Source organism: Podospora anserina, chromosome 5, assembly GCF_000226545.1.
Source record: "Podospora anserina S mat+ genomic DNA chromosome 5, supercontig 10".
NCBI classification, from domain to species: domain Eukaryota; kingdom Fungi; phylum Ascomycota; class Sordariomycetes; order Sordariales; family Podosporaceae; genus Podospora; species Podospora anserina.
The window spans coordinates 298,856-314,698 of NW_001914849.1; the positions used below are offsets into that span (position 1 = coordinate 298,856).

Here is a 15,843-nt window from a genome sequence, read left to right on the forward strand (position 1 = left end):
GCTGGAGAGCGTACTTATCTTATAATTAATTAAATTAAAATTTTTTTTTATATAAAAGAAAATAATTATAAAAGTAAAAAAATATATTCGGAAGACCGGTATATTAAATTAATTATTTACCGATATTCGGCCCGATATTACTTTTATTATTAACCGCTTTTACGGGAATAATTTTAGGCCCTTATTATATTATTTAAAATTAATAAAATATTTTTTCCGGTATTTAATTATTATTAAAAAATTATATATTATATTAGGAAGCTCCGAATTTTCGGTAAAAAATATAAAATTTATAGGATTTATAAATATTTTATATATAAATATTTTATTTTAAAAATATTTTATTAATAACTATATTATTTTTATAATTAATAAATTAGTATTATAGAAAAGTAAAAAATAGACTTTCGTTACTTTAAATATAATAAAAATAAAGTTTATTAATTTAATATTTATAAAATATTTATTATAATAAATATTAAAAATATTAAAAAACTATAATATATTATAATTAAAGTTATATATATTATATACCGATAGTAAGAACGCCGAAATTATAGTTTTAAACCTTTAAAATATTATTAAAACCTAATATATTAATATACGGTATAAATAAATAAATAAATAAATAAAGGAAAAAAAATTTAATATTTAATATATTTTTAAATTAAAAATATTAGCGGATAAATTTATAAAGGTATTATAAAGGGAGAAGTATATAAAATTTATATAGTTATTAGGAATATAAGATTTTCCGGTTTAAAATATATAAAAGAATGTATATTTATATAGGAAAAAGGTTACTAGGGTATTGGGCAAAAGAGTTAAAGGAAGTAAAAGAATCTAGGCGTATATTGGGCTTCGGAGGATATTAGCGATAGCTTTATTTTGGACGGCGGTGTGCTGTCTGTGGGGGGGTGTGGGGCACTAAAGGGCCCAGGTTTTCCCAGACCCACACCGGTTTACTCTTGGGGCTGGATTTTCTTACTGTTTACTTTTTAACCAATAACCAACTACTGTAATACCAATTTGCTTACCATTTTTTGGCCATTTTAGCCTCATTTTCGCAGCCAGTGACTTTCCTAGGTCGCCAGCCCAACACCACCTTACTCACCAAACTGCATCGGCGGCATGCCTATTGCAGACTTGGCGCGGCTGATCAGATAAACCGATTGGGCCACCGTTTGCTGCAGAGCTTACACGCTTGCACCTTGCAGCATGGGTGCAATATCATGGCCACTGTCTGGGATCGGGGTTGGTCCCATAATCAACCCCTATTATTCCCTTTCTGAGCCTCGTGTCCCAACCTTTCCACCCGGGATTCCCCTGACTTTCGCCGAGGACCCGAGTTGCTGGCATCTCGACGGACCCGACTCACACCCAGGTGTGCACGCAGTCTCAGTTGGGGGGCTGAAGTGAGGCCTCCACGTATGGATTTTCATCGTGTTTCTCGTAAATGTAGCCATTCACAGTCAGCGTGGCCCATCATTTACCCTACAACCCCCACGATGGCCTCAACACTCTGATCACATCATCTCTCAAAAGTAGTAGCAATTCTTTGGTTCGGGTGTTGAACTGACTTTTTCAGCATTCGGTTCTCCCACCGCTGTCCCCCTTCTACGGACCGTATCTTATGTATACCTACCCATGACTCCAACTCTCCATCATCACGGGCGCCCAGCGTCAACCGCCACATCGCCAGAGGGTGTGTTGAGACACGAAGCACTCTCCGGACATAACTGTATTACCGGCATCAGCACCACCGGTTCCCCGCCCCTTTTTGTGTAACCCACAACGCAGCAGGTTGAATCCTTCAGCGTCCTCGACCATGGAACGGCCCTCTCTTCCGACTTCCGGCCGCGTCAACAATATACGGCAATCCGTGAAAGAGGCTAGGTGGGGGTCATTTCTACACGGGTGTTTCCAGTCTGCTTTTCAAGGGAACCTGGCTCCAATGCAGGATCGGACTCCATGTTGAGCTTGATTGCTGTTTGCTTATCTCTTCGGACTGGACGTTGGTTTCATGGAACTGATTACCCCACAGAGTAACTCAGCAGAAGACAGCTTGTCGGGATCGACCGTGTCGCACAGTGTGCTTTCTTACTTGCGTCTGCTGTGAGACACAGCCGATGCTCTGTCTCGCCCACCTATGAACAGCAGCCCTATAGACACAGTGAGTGCATGTTGGGCGACACAACAGCTCCGGAACAGTCTTTCCGGTGCCGTTTCTGCCAAGATTATGTGTAGGGCTGGCGTCCTGGAACTTCAGTCCTCAACGGCGCAAAATTAGCCCCCTATCTAAACCCCTGAGCCGGGTGGTAAGATTCACAACTATGGTTTTTGTTCCAATGAATTATAACGAGAGTAGCAGTGAAGTAACTAGGCACATATCCAATGGCAAAATACGCTGTTACCACCTTGGCATCATCCCACAACCCCTTCGCTCACCATGCTTCTCATAGTCGCAATGGTCGCGTTAACAGCCAGCTGAGTGGTCTATCCGCCAATGTTTGTTAGCAACCCTGCACCCTCTGATCACAGACAACCCGTCCAGGAGGGCACTCACCGCCCAATCAGCCTCCCTCTGTTTCGCTGCCTCTTCACTGCCCGCTTCCAACTCGGGATGTCGCCACTCAAAAATATAAGTGTAGTTCAAATCCTGAGCTTCAACACCAGGGCCCCGGCTCACAGCGTTGATGATTGCGCTTCCGTCTGCGCCCACAAAGTCAACACGGCATGGCTCAAAAAAGTGGCATGTTTCGACGGCGTTCTCGGCGCCGGCGGGGTGGCCGCCGGGAGCAAATGTTATGCGTCGCTTGAGGGAGACGACTGTTTCTCCTTCTTTGGACTCGGAAAGGATCTCGGTCTTGGTGATTGCTGGCACGAAATGTTCTGCGTGTCGGACTTTGCGCTTGATGCACTCCCAGATTTGAGACTGGGTGAGGACTGGGGAGGCGCCGGGGGGGTTTATTGGGGCGGTGTAGGAGAGGTTGAAGGTTGCCATTTTCGCTTCAGTATTGCCTCGATATTGATAACATCATGGGATGGCGTAGGTAGGCTGATGTTGAAGAGCATTGTTGTAAGCTGTTGTGGTGAGAACCCGAGTTGGTTGAGGGAGGACCCGAGTAATGATGAGGGGCTATTCCATCATGATGGGGGTATAAGCCAGCAATGAGCTGTCGGAGCGGAGCAGAGTCTCTACCAATCTGCACACATGCAGCGAATTTGCATTGTACCTACCTACCAAAACGTTCATCATGGATGTCCTAAAGGGCTTTACTGATCGAACCGCGAACCTGAGCAGTATCCTCCTTGCCGTTGGTGCGGGTGTTGTCATCCTCCGGTTACTGCACACCCATTCCAGGCTCAGTCACATACCCGGCCCGGCATCCGCCGCACTCACCGACTTTGTCCGCCGATCATGGGTTGCGGCGGGAGATGTCCATCAGAAGCATACTGATCTGCATCGTCGCTATGGAACCGTCGTCCGGGTTGGTCCCAATGCCGTGCTCATCTCTCAGCCCGATGCCGTTGATAAGATTTATGGTTTCAAGGCCAAGTTCCTGAAGGTACGGTCTTGTCTGCCGCTTCAACGGCTCTAATTCTCATCCGGCATATCTCAGTCCGAGTTCTACGACTCGATATTACCCCGTATGAAAGGCGCCAAGATTCCCGATGTCTTTGCGACCCGCGACGAGGACCTTCACAGGCGCATGAGAAGACCAGTTGCTAACCTCTACTCCATCGCAAACCTGACGAGGTTTGAACCGCTGGTCGTCTCCACCATCGAGTATTTCTTTTCCAGACTCGATGAGATGTTTACTGACAAGGGGCGGGGGTTTAACCTCTCAGACTGGCTGCAACTCTTCACGTTTGACATCATGGGCGAGGTTACCTTTTCAAGACGATTGGGGTTCCTTGAAAAGGGTGGTGATATCGAGGGTGTCATTGAGAATAACTGGAAATATTTCCGAGATGTGGCAGCGGTGAGTTCATATTTACCCTATGACAGTGAGATTGTACTTGTCTCTACGAGCACTAACGACGATACAAGAACACTCAGACACCATGGCTGGACAAGTTCTGGAAGGACAACCCGCTCATTCCAGTCTCTGCCAAGAGGAATCCTCTCGCCGAGTTCGGCGCGGCACGAATCCAGGAGCGGCTTGCGTTGACAGAGGAAGAGCGTGAAAACATCAACCAGAAGGACTACCTCTCCGCTTTCATCCGTGAGGCTGGGAAAGATCCTACTCTTCCTGAACTGTGAGTACTTGCACCAAAGTCAGCCAAATATCCAAAACTTACGACCATTAGTGCCCTCCCCACGTGGACAAACTCCAACATCCAAGCAGGCGGTGACACCACCAGCATCATGGCAAGCGTGGTGCTGTATCATCTTCTCAAGAACCCCAAAACGCTGGTTACCTTGCAAAAGGAGATTGGCAGTGCCGCACGGGAAGGACGTATCTCCAAGTTGGTGACATGGAAAGAGTCACAACGGTTGCCATATCTCGATGCTTGCGTGAAAGAAGCGTCGCGCTTACATCCGCCGATTGGGTTTCCCTTGGAGCGTATTGTGCCTCAAAGCGGTTTGGAGGTTGATGGGTACTTTATTCCACCAGGAACGAGAGTCTCTATGGTAAGGCTGTCCCAGCGAGCATATGCTTACACCTTGTTAACCCTGTACTACCCACAAGAATCCATGGGCAGTCCACCGAGAAGTAGGCCTCTACGGAGATGACCCTGATGTCTGGCGACCCGAGCGTTGGATGTGCGGTGAGGATAAAAAGAGGACTATGTATAACTCGCTGTTGACAGTGCGTTTCTTCCCTCGTCCACCCTGTAATGCGATTACTTGAGATTAACTCCGTCAGTTTGGAGCCGGTCACCGCGTGTGTTTGGGCAAGAATCTTTCGTACTTTGAGGTGTACAAGATCATCCCCTCGTTGTTGCAACGGTACGAGGTAAGTGAACATGACATTCTTGCACTTTCTGCGAGCTCTATGCTGAGTCTAGATACACACAGTTTGAGCTACTGAACCCCGAGCGAGAGTGGACGCTGGAGACAAAGTGGTTCACGATGCCTTCGGGATTCCATGTTCGTATTAAGTCTCGGAGATGAGGTTGGGTGAAAGATAAGGCGTGGCTCAGGGATACGTATGTAATGGAATCTGAGGTTGACTACTGCCGCGACTAAAATGTTTGACTCCGAGAAGGTTCATGACAGTGATGGGTACATATGAGAGAGTCTTGGGATAGAGACTATGACTTATGTACTTTACATAGCACGTTCCTGATTATCACTCACAGCGATTCTACGCTGCTTGAAGCTCTAGGTAGGATAGTCGAAGCTTTCCACGGAATTTCAGTTGCTCTTCCATCTCTCAAGAATGAGCTATGCCACTCTCAAGACGATTACCGAGTCTTCATACTCCTCCCTATACTTCAAAATCTTGACCACTTCGAACCCTGTTGAGCTTGCAAGTCTCCGCCATTCCGCCTCGGTACGTTCCATGGCCGCCAAACAGACAGCCATTGTCATGTCTCCCAACGTCACCCTCCATGGAGCCCCAACGCTTGACACAACAATGTCGTCAATTAACACCACGGAGTCTTTGGACAACGCTGGCTTGAGGCTCTCAAGAATAGCTTGGCACTTGTCATCGGGCCAGTCATGGAAGACATTTCGGAAGTAGTAGGCCCGGGCGTCTGTTATAGACTTGTGAGCTTAGAATATCAGGGAGAACAGTAAGAGCAATACCTTTGATGGTCTGAGAGGAAAACATATCATGAACATCCGTCTCAATGTTGTCGAACCCTGGAAGAGGATCCGTCTTGACTTGCTCAATCGTATGAGGGAGATCCTGCAGAACCACACGCCCCCGCAAGTTCGGATATCGCCGTCTCAATGCAATGCACTGGTGGCCTCGCGAGCCGCCAATATCAACAAAAACAACCGTCTCGTCGTTTGAATCCTTTGCAAACTCCTGGTCAAACGGCAACACATCCAAAAAGGTTGACCGAGGATCCCTCTGCACCGACATCCATGTGTTGAAGTGCTGGAGGGTGTCCGGGTGGTCCTTGATCCAATCAAACAGTGTCCGCTCGGTTTGCAGTCCCAGATTGAACGGTGTGTACTTTGCGTTAGTGGGGTTGGCATAGTCGGTTTCTCGAAGAAACTGGGGAAAGGCCAGGAGGGACTGGGCAACCAGGTCAGACTGGAAGCAGATGCCAGCTCGCCCACCCTCCCACGCTAATGCTTCCGTGACATTATTGGGGGCGAATTCATCTGGCCCCTTTTGCAAAATCATGCCGACGGACTGGTAGTACCTCAACAGCCGTTCTGTCACGGAGTTAGCACGGATAGAAACTCCGGGTGTGATAGTTATGTGCTCCTACGTGTTAACACTAGGTCGACCTTCCTCTCCCGTGCAAGCTCAACCGATGAGGTGCCATTATTGACCACAAGAAACCGGAAAATACCAGTATCGACACCCACACGGGCAAGGGCTAGTTGCATCGGCTAGATGAGGTCGTGTGTCAGCGAAGTGTGTGGCTTGGAAAGGGGTTTCTCCGTGCTGACACACCGAGTAGGCAATCCTGTGAATCACATCGTTATGCGTTTCCAAGGCGAGGCTCAGCTTGGAGGCTGCGTCTCTCAGCTTACAGCGTACCGCGTCATCCCGGATTGACGCGAGTGCGTGAGGACTGCCGATGGCTGCCTCAATCTTGTCAACCAGGGCAATAGCGTCGTCGGTGGTGAAGGTCATGGTTTCGGTACCAGGGCAAAGGAAGTTACAGGGGCGAAGGAAGCATGGAAAACACATGGTCAGGTGTCATAGAAGTCAAATCGTAATATTAGCTACCACATGGCTGGGACCTACCCGTGATGCGGTGGCTGCAGGACCTACCTCGGCTAGGACCTGCGTTGAGTGGGCATTGGCTGATCTAGCTGCGGATTCTCGATACCAAGAGATCACTAGATCCAGCCGTCGAGCATCGCAACAAGGAACTCCCTTGTGCAAGTAATACCTTCAAATTTCATCCGTCGTCTCACTTCTTGCGGCGTGGGAGCTTGCTGCGCCAGGTCGTGCATTCACCGAATTGGGCGTTCTAGCACTTTTGAAGTGCAACTCGGGTCCCTCTACCGAACAAGGGGCGGCAGCCTTACTCCCAACGGCTTGTTCACCGTGAGATCCTACACGATCATTGGCCAGCTACACATCCGCCGATTTCCGGAGGATCATGATGGTAATCTTCCCAACCAGACGGGATACCAAGGAAAAACCAAGCAGTCAGGGCGATAGCCTGGGAAGCCCTGCGGCGAAGCCAAGACCGGTCATGCCAACAGGCGAGCGTTCAGCCCTACCTGTCAGCTCCTTGATAGCTAATGGCTTGCAAGGTCAGGAAGCGAACGAGTCGAGAGTAGCATAAAAGCCATGTCATAGACGCAAGATTTCAAGAATTCTTCAGGTCGTTCAGACTCACCTCTCTTGTACACCTAGTGTCATCTGTCAGTCGTTTCCGTCAACATGGTTGGCAGCAGCAACGTCGTTCGTTCTCTCGTTTCCCTTTTGTGGGCCGCCTCGCCTGTCATCAGTGGGGCTTTACCAGTCCACTGGGCCGGGTTCGAGCGCCAAGAGACCGGCTGGCCTACCTCCATAGACGACTCAGTTTTCAACTCGTCTTGGCCTTCCTTTGGAGAGAAGTCCCAGAGATGGAATGCCTACATGGCTCCAAGCTTCAACCAAGTCTTTCTCCCAGAGACGGAGCAAGTCCTTTCTGAGGGGGTGTGTTTTCATCACCACAAGCTGTTGGAACACTTTCAGTTAACGCATGACAGCTTCGGTACATGACAAGCAACAACATCTCGTTTCTCGCCAAGTCAGGTGGGCATGGCTATTCTATCGAGCTCGCTGCCGCACAAAATGTGGTCATGATCAACATGGAGAAGTTCAACTACTCCAGGGTCAACGCTGACGGGACGGCCACCATTGGCAGCGGTGCCACCTTTTTGGACTTGATTCGGCCTCTGGCGGCTGCTGGAAGACAAGTCAGTAAGTCAAAGCAACTCCATCTGCAAACTCCATTCTTGATCTAACATTTTTCAACCAGCTACCGGGTCCTGTCCCTGCGTTGGGGCAACTGGAGCCATGTTGGGCGGTGGTGTCGGCAGGCTGCAGGGTCTCCACGGTTTAACAAGCGACAACGTCCGCAAGGTTCGCATGGCTCTGTGGAACGGCACTGTGATTGAGGCTTCAGAAAAGGTCAACAAGGACTTGTTCTGGGCCGTACGTGGTGCTGGCCAGAACTTTGGCGTTGTCATCGAAACCACATTTCAGACATATCCCGCTGTGAACGGTGGGATGCACTACGAGGCAAACCTGGCCTTCAGCGTCGATAAGGTCAAGAAGATCATTGACGACATGAACGCTCTTGTCCCGCTCCCTGCGCCACTGTCTTTGATTCTGGTTGGCAGTGTTGATCCTAGCACTCTCGAGGTGAGTACCCACCTATAGGTGGTGATTTTGGATGAAAGATTAGTACTAACATGTTCGTGACAGACCATTGTGGCGCTTAACCTCGTCTATGCCGGCCCCCGGGAAGAGGGACGCAAGTACACTCGCCGCTTCCAGAACTACAGCCTTTCCGTCGAAGAAAACATGTACTCTTGGGACGAGCTCCCCATCAAGGGCGCCGGTGGCATCACCTTGATCAAGTGCGCCAAGGGCCAGAACCACGTCATGTACGGCCTGGGCACCAAGCGGCTGGATGCCCCCTCATTTGTACGGCTGTGGAGCGAGTTCGGAGATTTCATCAAGGCCAACCCGGCTGCCAACTCCAGCACCTTCTTGGTCGAGACATTTGCTCAGCAAGGCATCAAGAAGCTTCCCGACGATTACAGCGCCTTCCCCCACCGTGATGGTGTTGAGCATCTCGTCGAGTTTGAAATTGCCTTTGACGACACCTCTGTTTCAAAGGCTGCGGATGCTTTTGCCAAGCGCTGGAGGGATCACTTTGCCCAGCCCAAGGTTTCTGGATACAAGGAGACTCACATCTACCAAAACTATGCTCATGGCGATGAGCCTCTTTCACAGCTGTACGGACGCGAGAAGTGGCGCCAGCAGCGCCTCACCGCGGTCAAGAACAAGTTTGACCCCCGCGGCGTGTTCAGCTCGTATCACCCCATTCCCCAATCTCTGGACGCTTGGCGTTGAGTTCCTTACCTAGCTGAGCGGCTCCTTCAACCCCACTGTCGACAACAATTTTCTTACTTGTAATCAGGATGGCAGATCTCACAATTTTGGCGGATTTTAAGATTCACACTTCCATAGACAGCTCTGCACACGCGGATACACATTTCTGTTTTCATAGCTTTCATCATCCAAGCAACAGTTGTAGGACAACATATACAAATTATTTCTTTGTTCATAAACCAGCCTCAGTGATCCCGACCATGCTCCTTGTATCCCAGAACTTCACCAGGCGCAGCCCAGCTTCCTCGAACAAGGTCTTGAACTCGGAAGGAGTCCTCTCAATCCCGTTGATGGTCGCCATGAGACCAATATCCCGGTTGTGGCAATAACGGACATGGTACCCGTAATTTGCTGGGAGCGGACTCGGTGCTGCTTCAATCTCATCGCAGCCAAAAGTGGTATTCATGACGGGATCACATATCAGAATTCTTGATTTGGGGCCCATGGAAGCCTTGACAGCTTTGAGAATGCTCACGCAGTAATCATCAGACCAGTCATGTCTAGAACTGTTAGACAGTAGAGCACAGAACAAAAAGGGACCAAATCTTACAGAATTCCGCGTAGCCAGTAGACATCCGCGTTCTTCACTGGGTTTTCGGTAAAGAAATCATGGGGCATGAACTTGACTCTCCCTGCAGCCAAGGCATCAGGGGCTTTAGCCGGGAATATCTCGCGTTCGCCCCTCTCCACGTTTTCCGGCCGGTCTTGAACGACAAACTTGAGCCGGGGATAGATTGGTAGGAGTTGCAAGACGAACCCCCCTGTTGGCTGTCAGCTACCAGGTGTCTTACCATGGACGCGAAAATACGTACCAACTCCACCACCGACATCCACAACCAGCCCATCTCCAAGTTCACCCCACGGAAAATCTACCTCCCAGTCAGTCAGTGTACTTGTTCGCCCCACCAACGTAGCATAAGCGGGTAACAATATCTCACCATACGCATGCGCAGTACCCGACGCCTGACCACCCCCCAACATAGCCAAAGCAAAGTTCTCCAACTCCGGCCTACCCACCAGACCCTTGTGATCAAACGAGACAGGAAAGTTCGCCAACTCGGGCACACCAGGGTACCCAGGCCCATCAGAAGTGACCTGATCCGAAGGCAGTCGCTGTGTCATCCACTCCCAAAGCGGCCTGTCAGTCCCCATGGCGTGATGGAACGCCGTCTCCTCCACCTTGTAAGACGCGCCCTTCGGCCCGACAAGGTAGCGGGGTAGATGCTCCGCCGCCGCGGACACGTGCAGACCGCTGTTGCATCCGGTGTCAGTAGGCGCGTCAGTGAGGGAGGGAGGGGGGGGTTCATCTTACAATAATTGCACATAAGCCCGAAGACCAGGGTTTTGCACCAGACGAAGCGGAAATGCGGTTATTGGCGAAGCGGCCCTCGGCGACTTCAGTGAAGATGTGGATTGCGCAGAGTGTACGCAAGATACGAGCTTTTTGACGTCTCAGTTCTCTCTCTTAACTGATGGCTACTTCCTGATATCAAAAGGACTTACCTAATTTCCGGTGCTCAATCTTGGTCTTTTGCCCCAAAGTCTCAACATCCAACCCCCCCTCACCCGCCTCGGCAAGCAAATCCGGGATCCTGCGCTCAGCCGCAATGAACAGAGCCCTTGATTCCATGTATTGGGTTAGCACCTGCTGGATCCGTTGGTGTGGCTCTGAGACTAGCTCGACTAAAACCCCCGAGACAGCCTCGATTGTCCTCTCGGCGTCCCAGAGCTTTCGACTGGGGAGGATCCTGGCTGTTGCTTCATGACTGTGGTGTCCACCGCTTGCTTTGCCGTTGGGAATGTCTGATGGTCCGTCAAAGACTTCTTTGCTCCACTCTTCCTCGACAGTCAGGGCCGCGTCACGGAGTAGGTCCGATAGCTTGAGGAGTTTGTCGGCGTCTTCGGATGTGCGAGGGAAGCGCTCCATGATGTGATTGCAGTTATTTTCGACACGGCAAATGCTGTACTTGGAAATCTTCAAGATGGACTGAATGTGCACTGACCATGAATCAATTGGCTATCTATTAACTGCTATGAACCACCGAGCGAAGGACAGACCTGAGTTCTGTGATGTTGATTTCTCAGGACAGTCAACACCAAGGTGGGTTCAGGACCCGAGTTTGTCTTGGTTTCTCGGGCAGAACCCTAACCCGCCGCCAACTGGAGGCAAAGGAAAGATGTTTAGCTTTGATGACAATAGAGTAGAGACGAATGAAATGCAAGCTTCGCGTCTTCTGAAGTTGGCTTGTCTTAGCGCACATACTGGGTGCAAAGGAGGGCTCATTGCGAATAAAGAACGCAACTTGGCTTTAACCCGTGCCGGGCTCATCACAACCGGTCATCGCCATCAAACAAACAGATTATATAAGCAGAGATGACGTGAAAGATGCACGGTAGCAGAAGCGATGCAATCGTAAACTATGTAGGCAACGACCCTCATTGTTTACATCGTGATATCCCCCTTTTGTGGGGCAAGTGGGTAGAAATTGTGCATTCCCGCAGTGGACCCACGCAATTCAACCCCATCTCTCAAACAAGCTTCACGCCTAGAAGCCTAATAAAAGCTTGGCCTCGGCTAGATAACTTCATTGAAACCGGACCTGAAGTTTCAATAGATCCTTCTCTACGATTTCCTTTCTCCTGGCCATCAGCTCAGGCATATCCCAAGCGCAGCTGATATACCTCCCAGCCAACCACTCCCGTCGCTCGCTGGTCAGAAACACAATGCTATCACCGGCCAGCTCAGGAGTATCATGACACACAGCTGCCGTTCAATTCTTGTCAGCTGCGGTATGTAACCTCAAACACTCTGCGGGGTGATGACCAACCTTGAACGATTTCTGCTGGCATATTGTTAGCGAGATCAGTCGCCACTGACGCCGGGTGAACAGAGTACACCAGCAGGCCCCTGGACTCGTAATCCACCATCAGATACTCGGACAAACGCAGCACCGCCAGCTTAGACGGCTGATAGGCACTCGCACCGGGGGTCAGCGCCAGGGCTCCGACCGAGGTGAGATTGACAATCGTCTTGTCCTTGCTCTTCAGGATAAGAGGTAGAAGCGCACGAATGACCCAGTAGACACCACGCACGTTGACCTCCCACGTCAACCACCAGTCATCCCTGTCCCCTTCGCCCAATGGCACAAACGGTGCCAGGTATCCCGCATTGTTGACAAGAATGTCAATGTGCCCCCACCTAGAGGCCAGCTCCTGGGCGCATGCCTCGATGGTGTCATGGTCGTTGACGTCCAGCCGGAGGATGAGAAATTCAACGTCATCTCTCCCCGCCTTTGCAGCTGCTTGGAGGGCCTCGGCATGGGTGGCGGATACGTCCCCGCGGGCGGTGATGGCGATGCGATTGGCCCCCGCCTTGGCGTAAGACGCAACAATGGCTCGACCGATGCCTTTGGCGGCGCCGGTAACGAGGATTGTCCTTCCAATGCATGGCGCGGGGGTGATGCCGGAAGGATCAATCTGGGCATATGTGTCGCTGTGGGTCTGGGAGGTGAAGTTCACGCCCAGGCGTGAAGGATCAAAGGCAACCATGGTGTGAATAAAAAGGGATGGGAAGGGGGTGGAAGAATCGACCTGCCTTGTTCGGAGTTTTGGATTAGGTACCCCCCCTATATGCGCGACGCTGTCGGATGTACGGATGTAAGGCGGGTGGCGTTGAACTCGGGTCCGGCCCGTTGGCTTGTACCTTGGTAGCTCGTCAGCTTCTATCCTGGATTTAACGTCCGGGGATAAGGGGTGTTGGCCGAGACAAAGGAAGGGAAGGCATCCAACGCAGCCCTATGAGGCAATTGGCAACCCCGACTTTGGAACAGTGAAGGAGCGGGGTTAGGTTCTAAGAACGTGTGACAAACCCACCGTAATCTTCTTAAGACGATGTGACCTGAATGACCCGAAATCCGCAGAATCGAACACCACTATCTACAAGACTCTGTTATCTTATCATTACCCATCTCGTGCATCTATCTCATCATGTCGCCCCTCCCTCATACCGGTCTTGGCCTCCTAGGATACACATGGCGCCCCAACAAGCCTTCGGATGAACAAGCCTTCGAGGCCATGAAGGCCGCCATCAACGCCGGCGCCACCATCTGGTCAACTTCTTCCGTCTACGGACTGCCCCCCGACCCCCCCACAGCCGGCCTTCACCTCCTACGCCGGTACTTCACCAAGTACCCCGAGGATGCGGAAAAGGTAACCCTTTTCATCCGGGCCTGCTTCGATCCGACAACCTACTCCCCCAGCTGCTCACCCGAGGGCGTGCGCGCCAGCTGGGAGGAATGCAACGCCATCCTCGGGGGCGTCAAGTTCATTGATGTCTTCGGCCCTGCCCGGATGGATCAGAACATCCCTGTCGAGGTGACGGTCGGTGCTCTCAAGCAGCTCAAGGACGAGGGCAAGATCGGCTCTGTGGGTTTGTCCGAGGTTCGGGCCGAGACGATCCGCAAGGCTGCCGCTGTGGTGCCCATCACCCATGCCGAGGTTGAGTTCTCGCTCTGGAGCAGTGAGATCCTTACCAATGGCGTGGCCAAGGCGGCTAAGGAGTGTGGTGTTGTACTGCTGAGCTATGCTCCTCTTGGATACGGCTTCTTGACGGGTCAGATCAAGAAGGTTGAGGATATTCCTCAGGGAGATAACAGACATATGTTTGGAAGGTTCCAGCCCGAGGTAAGGGACCATGAGTTCTTCCCACGGTGTTATTATTACTGATACCCCTTTTTTTTTTAGAACTTTGCCAAGAACCTCGAGCTTGTTGACAAGGTGAAGGCGTTTGCCGAGAAGAAGGGGGTGACGCCGGCGCAGCTCGCACTTGCTTGGATCAGGTCCTATTCTAACACTGGTGACGTCGGTGAAATCATTCCTATTCCGGGAGCTACCCGCGCGGACCGTGTCATTGAGAACTCGACGGTTGTGGAGATCACCACGGAGGAGAAGGAGGAGCTGGACAAGATTGTCAAGTCTTTCCCTATCGCTGGACATCGCCAGATTCCCGGCGCTGACCACTTCCTCTGGACTTAGCTTTAGATTTATGAAGGCTCGTATTGAGATGATTGAAAAATAGGTACACACTATCCGGTCCATTCCGCCTCAATAAACCACATGTGGCTGTTTTCTGGCTTCCACGCCCCCGTGAACTTGTACCGCTCATCAGCCAGTCTGAACAGCTCGCTCCAGTCATCAACTTCCCTCTCCCTTGCGTTCACTGTTACCTGGTTGAAGGCGTCCATGGTGCGGATGTTGCGTTCCTGCAGGTAGCTTGCCGTCAGTGGCTCTGGCAGTGTGCCGTCGTTGATGACCACCTTTGCTCCTTTGCGCAGCGCCGGTCGCAGCGCCCGAAGTATCATGATGTTGTACTTGGCCGAGAAACCGTGGAATATCCATCGGAAGAAGTAGACATCAGCAACAACCGTCTGCGGCTCGAAAAAGTCATGTACAGTCCGTGTGACCTTTTCTTCAAGGTGAGCTGGCATCGGTCCCATAGCCTCTGGTTTTCTCATGCCCTCCGTGTCTTGCACCACAAATTTCAGCTTGGGAAAGGCCTCCGCTATGGCGAAAGAGACGAACCCTTGGTTCCCGCCCATCTGCTCTCGCTATCAGTACTCCATCCCTCAGCACCGCAGCGTGGAGAAAGACTTACATCCACAACCGTAGCCTCCCCCAACTCCCCCCAAGCATACCCCCTCACCGTATGCCCCACCGAAAACCCCTCATTCCCACTATGCAGCTTCATCGCAAGGTTATACCTCCTCGCTTTCTCCGGCACCGACTGCAAGTAATCGTACCACGGCAAACTCTGCTCAAACGCGTGATTCACCGCCGTCTCCGTCGGCTCCTCGCTCCCAGGCCACTTCTTCATCGCGTCAACAACGTGAGCAGCTGGCTTCCACAGATCACGACACATGTACCCAACCCAGTTAGCCATCGGTTCATCCTCCAGCAACATCCTCGACACGCTCGTGTGAGCGACGAAACCTTTTCTCGGCTCGATAAAGATGTGGTTCAGCATCGCATGGCGGATCAAGCGCCGGAGGTTCATGACGCCGATTTTGAAGCCGTTGGCGGCGACGACTTTGGCGGTTAGGTCTTCGAAGGAGATGGAGCCGGTGAGGGGGACAAATTCGGGGACGCGGAATTCCCAGATTGCTTGCAGGGAGAGGTTGTTTATGAACTGGTGGTTTTTGTCAGTTTTGGAGGCAGGGTGGAGAGGAAGGGTAGGGGGCACGGCTTACATCCCATGACAGCCATGAAAGGCCCTGCTTGGGACCGAGGGTGAGGTCGTGGAGCTCTTTTGTGGCTGCGATTAGGTCTACCCTTGCCGTGTATGCCTCGCCTGCGGACTCTGGGATGGGAAAGTCGACTGCGCCGTCAACGTCCCAAGATGGTGCTGTGAGATTGTGGGAGGCTAAATGGTCCGTTACGATCTTGGTCTTTTCCAGGATGGTGTGTGAAAGCTGGGCAAGTCGAGCGTTGGATGTCATGGTGGGCGCTGATGATGAGGAGGTCGGTATGGTGTAGTCATCTCATTTATTCTAGCGAGGCTCTGTGAGAGTGATGTTTATCACTTACAGTG

The 15,843-nt window shown here is 51.1% G+C and overlaps 8 protein-coding genes across 8 annotated transcripts; 3 read left to right on the top strand and 5 right to left on the bottom strand.

Annotated features, from left to right (window-relative positions):
- Window positions 1-2,476: 2,476 nt before the first annotated feature.
- PODANS_5_11020 (uncharacterized protein) lies at window positions 2,477-3,004 on the bottom strand (the record flags this gene model as incomplete). The annotated part of the gene is made up of 1 exon (XM_001905621.1): window positions 2,477-3,004. One exon carries the CDS (start codon window positions 3,002-3,004, stop codon window positions 2,477-2,479), a length of 528 nt encoding a protein of 175 aa, XP_001905656.1.
- Window positions 3,005-3,257: 253 nt separating this feature from the next.
- PODANS_5_11030 (uncharacterized protein) lies at window positions 3,258-5,122 on the top strand (the record flags this gene model as incomplete). Its single annotated transcript, XM_001905622.1, has 7 exons — window positions 3,258-3,569; window positions 3,624-3,986; window positions 4,055-4,263; window positions 4,315-4,639; window positions 4,698-4,817; window positions 4,875-4,964; window positions 5,027-5,122. 7 exons carry the CDS (start codon window positions 3,258-3,260, stop codon window positions 5,120-5,122), a joined length of 1,515 nt encoding a protein of 504 aa, XP_001905657.1.
- Window positions 5,123-5,395: 273 nt separating this feature from the next.
- On the bottom strand, window positions 5,396-6,827 carry PODANS_5_11040 (uncharacterized protein; the record flags this gene model as incomplete). The annotated part of the gene is made up of 4 exons (XM_001905623.1): window positions 5,396-5,709; window positions 5,762-6,343; window positions 6,400-6,523; window positions 6,588-6,827. The coding sequence occupies 4 exons, from the start codon at window positions 6,825-6,827 to the stop codon at window positions 5,396-5,398; spliced, it is 1,260 nt and encodes a 419-aa protein (XP_001905658.1).
- A 705-nt stretch (window positions 6,828-7,532) lies between these two features.
- PODANS_5_11050 (uncharacterized protein) lies at window positions 7,533-9,218 on the top strand (the record flags this gene model as incomplete). Its single annotated transcript, XM_001905624.1, has 4 exons — window positions 7,533-7,790; window positions 7,844-8,057; window positions 8,116-8,501; window positions 8,565-9,218. The coding sequence occupies 4 exons, from the start codon at window positions 7,533-7,535 to the stop codon at window positions 9,216-9,218; spliced, it is 1,512 nt and encodes a 503-aa protein (XP_001905659.1).
- Window positions 9,219-9,429: 211 nt separating this feature from the next.
- On the bottom strand, window positions 9,430-11,184 carry PODANS_5_11060 (uncharacterized protein; the record flags this gene model as incomplete). Its single annotated transcript, XM_001905625.1, has 6 exons — window positions 9,430-9,757; window positions 9,808-10,018; window positions 10,070-10,126; window positions 10,196-10,451; window positions 10,570-10,697; window positions 10,761-11,184. 6 exons carry the CDS (start codon window positions 11,182-11,184, stop codon window positions 9,430-9,432), a joined length of 1,404 nt encoding a protein of 467 aa, XP_001905660.1.
- Window positions 11,185-11,842: 658 nt separating this feature from the next.
- Window positions 11,843-12,806, bottom strand: PODANS_5_11070 (uncharacterized protein; the record flags this gene model as incomplete). Its single annotated transcript, XM_001905626.1, has 2 exons — window positions 11,843-12,021; window positions 12,086-12,806. The coding sequence occupies 2 exons, from the start codon at window positions 12,804-12,806 to the stop codon at window positions 11,843-11,845; spliced, it is 900 nt and encodes a 299-aa protein (XP_001905661.1).
- Window positions 12,807-13,244: 438 nt separating this feature from the next.
- Window positions 13,245-14,291, top strand: PODANS_5_11080 (uncharacterized protein; the record flags this gene model as incomplete). The annotated part of the gene is made up of 2 exons (XM_001905627.1): window positions 13,245-13,940; window positions 14,001-14,291. The coding sequence occupies 2 exons, from the start codon at window positions 13,245-13,247 to the stop codon at window positions 14,289-14,291; spliced, it is 987 nt and encodes a 328-aa protein (XP_001905662.1).
- A 50-nt stretch (window positions 14,292-14,341) lies between these two features.
- PODANS_5_11090 (uncharacterized protein) lies at window positions 14,342-15,751 on the bottom strand (the record flags this gene model as incomplete). The annotated part of the gene is made up of 3 exons (XM_001905628.1): window positions 14,342-14,854; window positions 14,911-15,441; window positions 15,503-15,751. The coding sequence occupies 3 exons, from the start codon at window positions 15,749-15,751 to the stop codon at window positions 14,342-14,344; spliced, it is 1,293 nt and encodes a 430-aa protein (XP_001905663.1).
- Window positions 15,752-15,843: the final 92 nt, after the last annotated feature.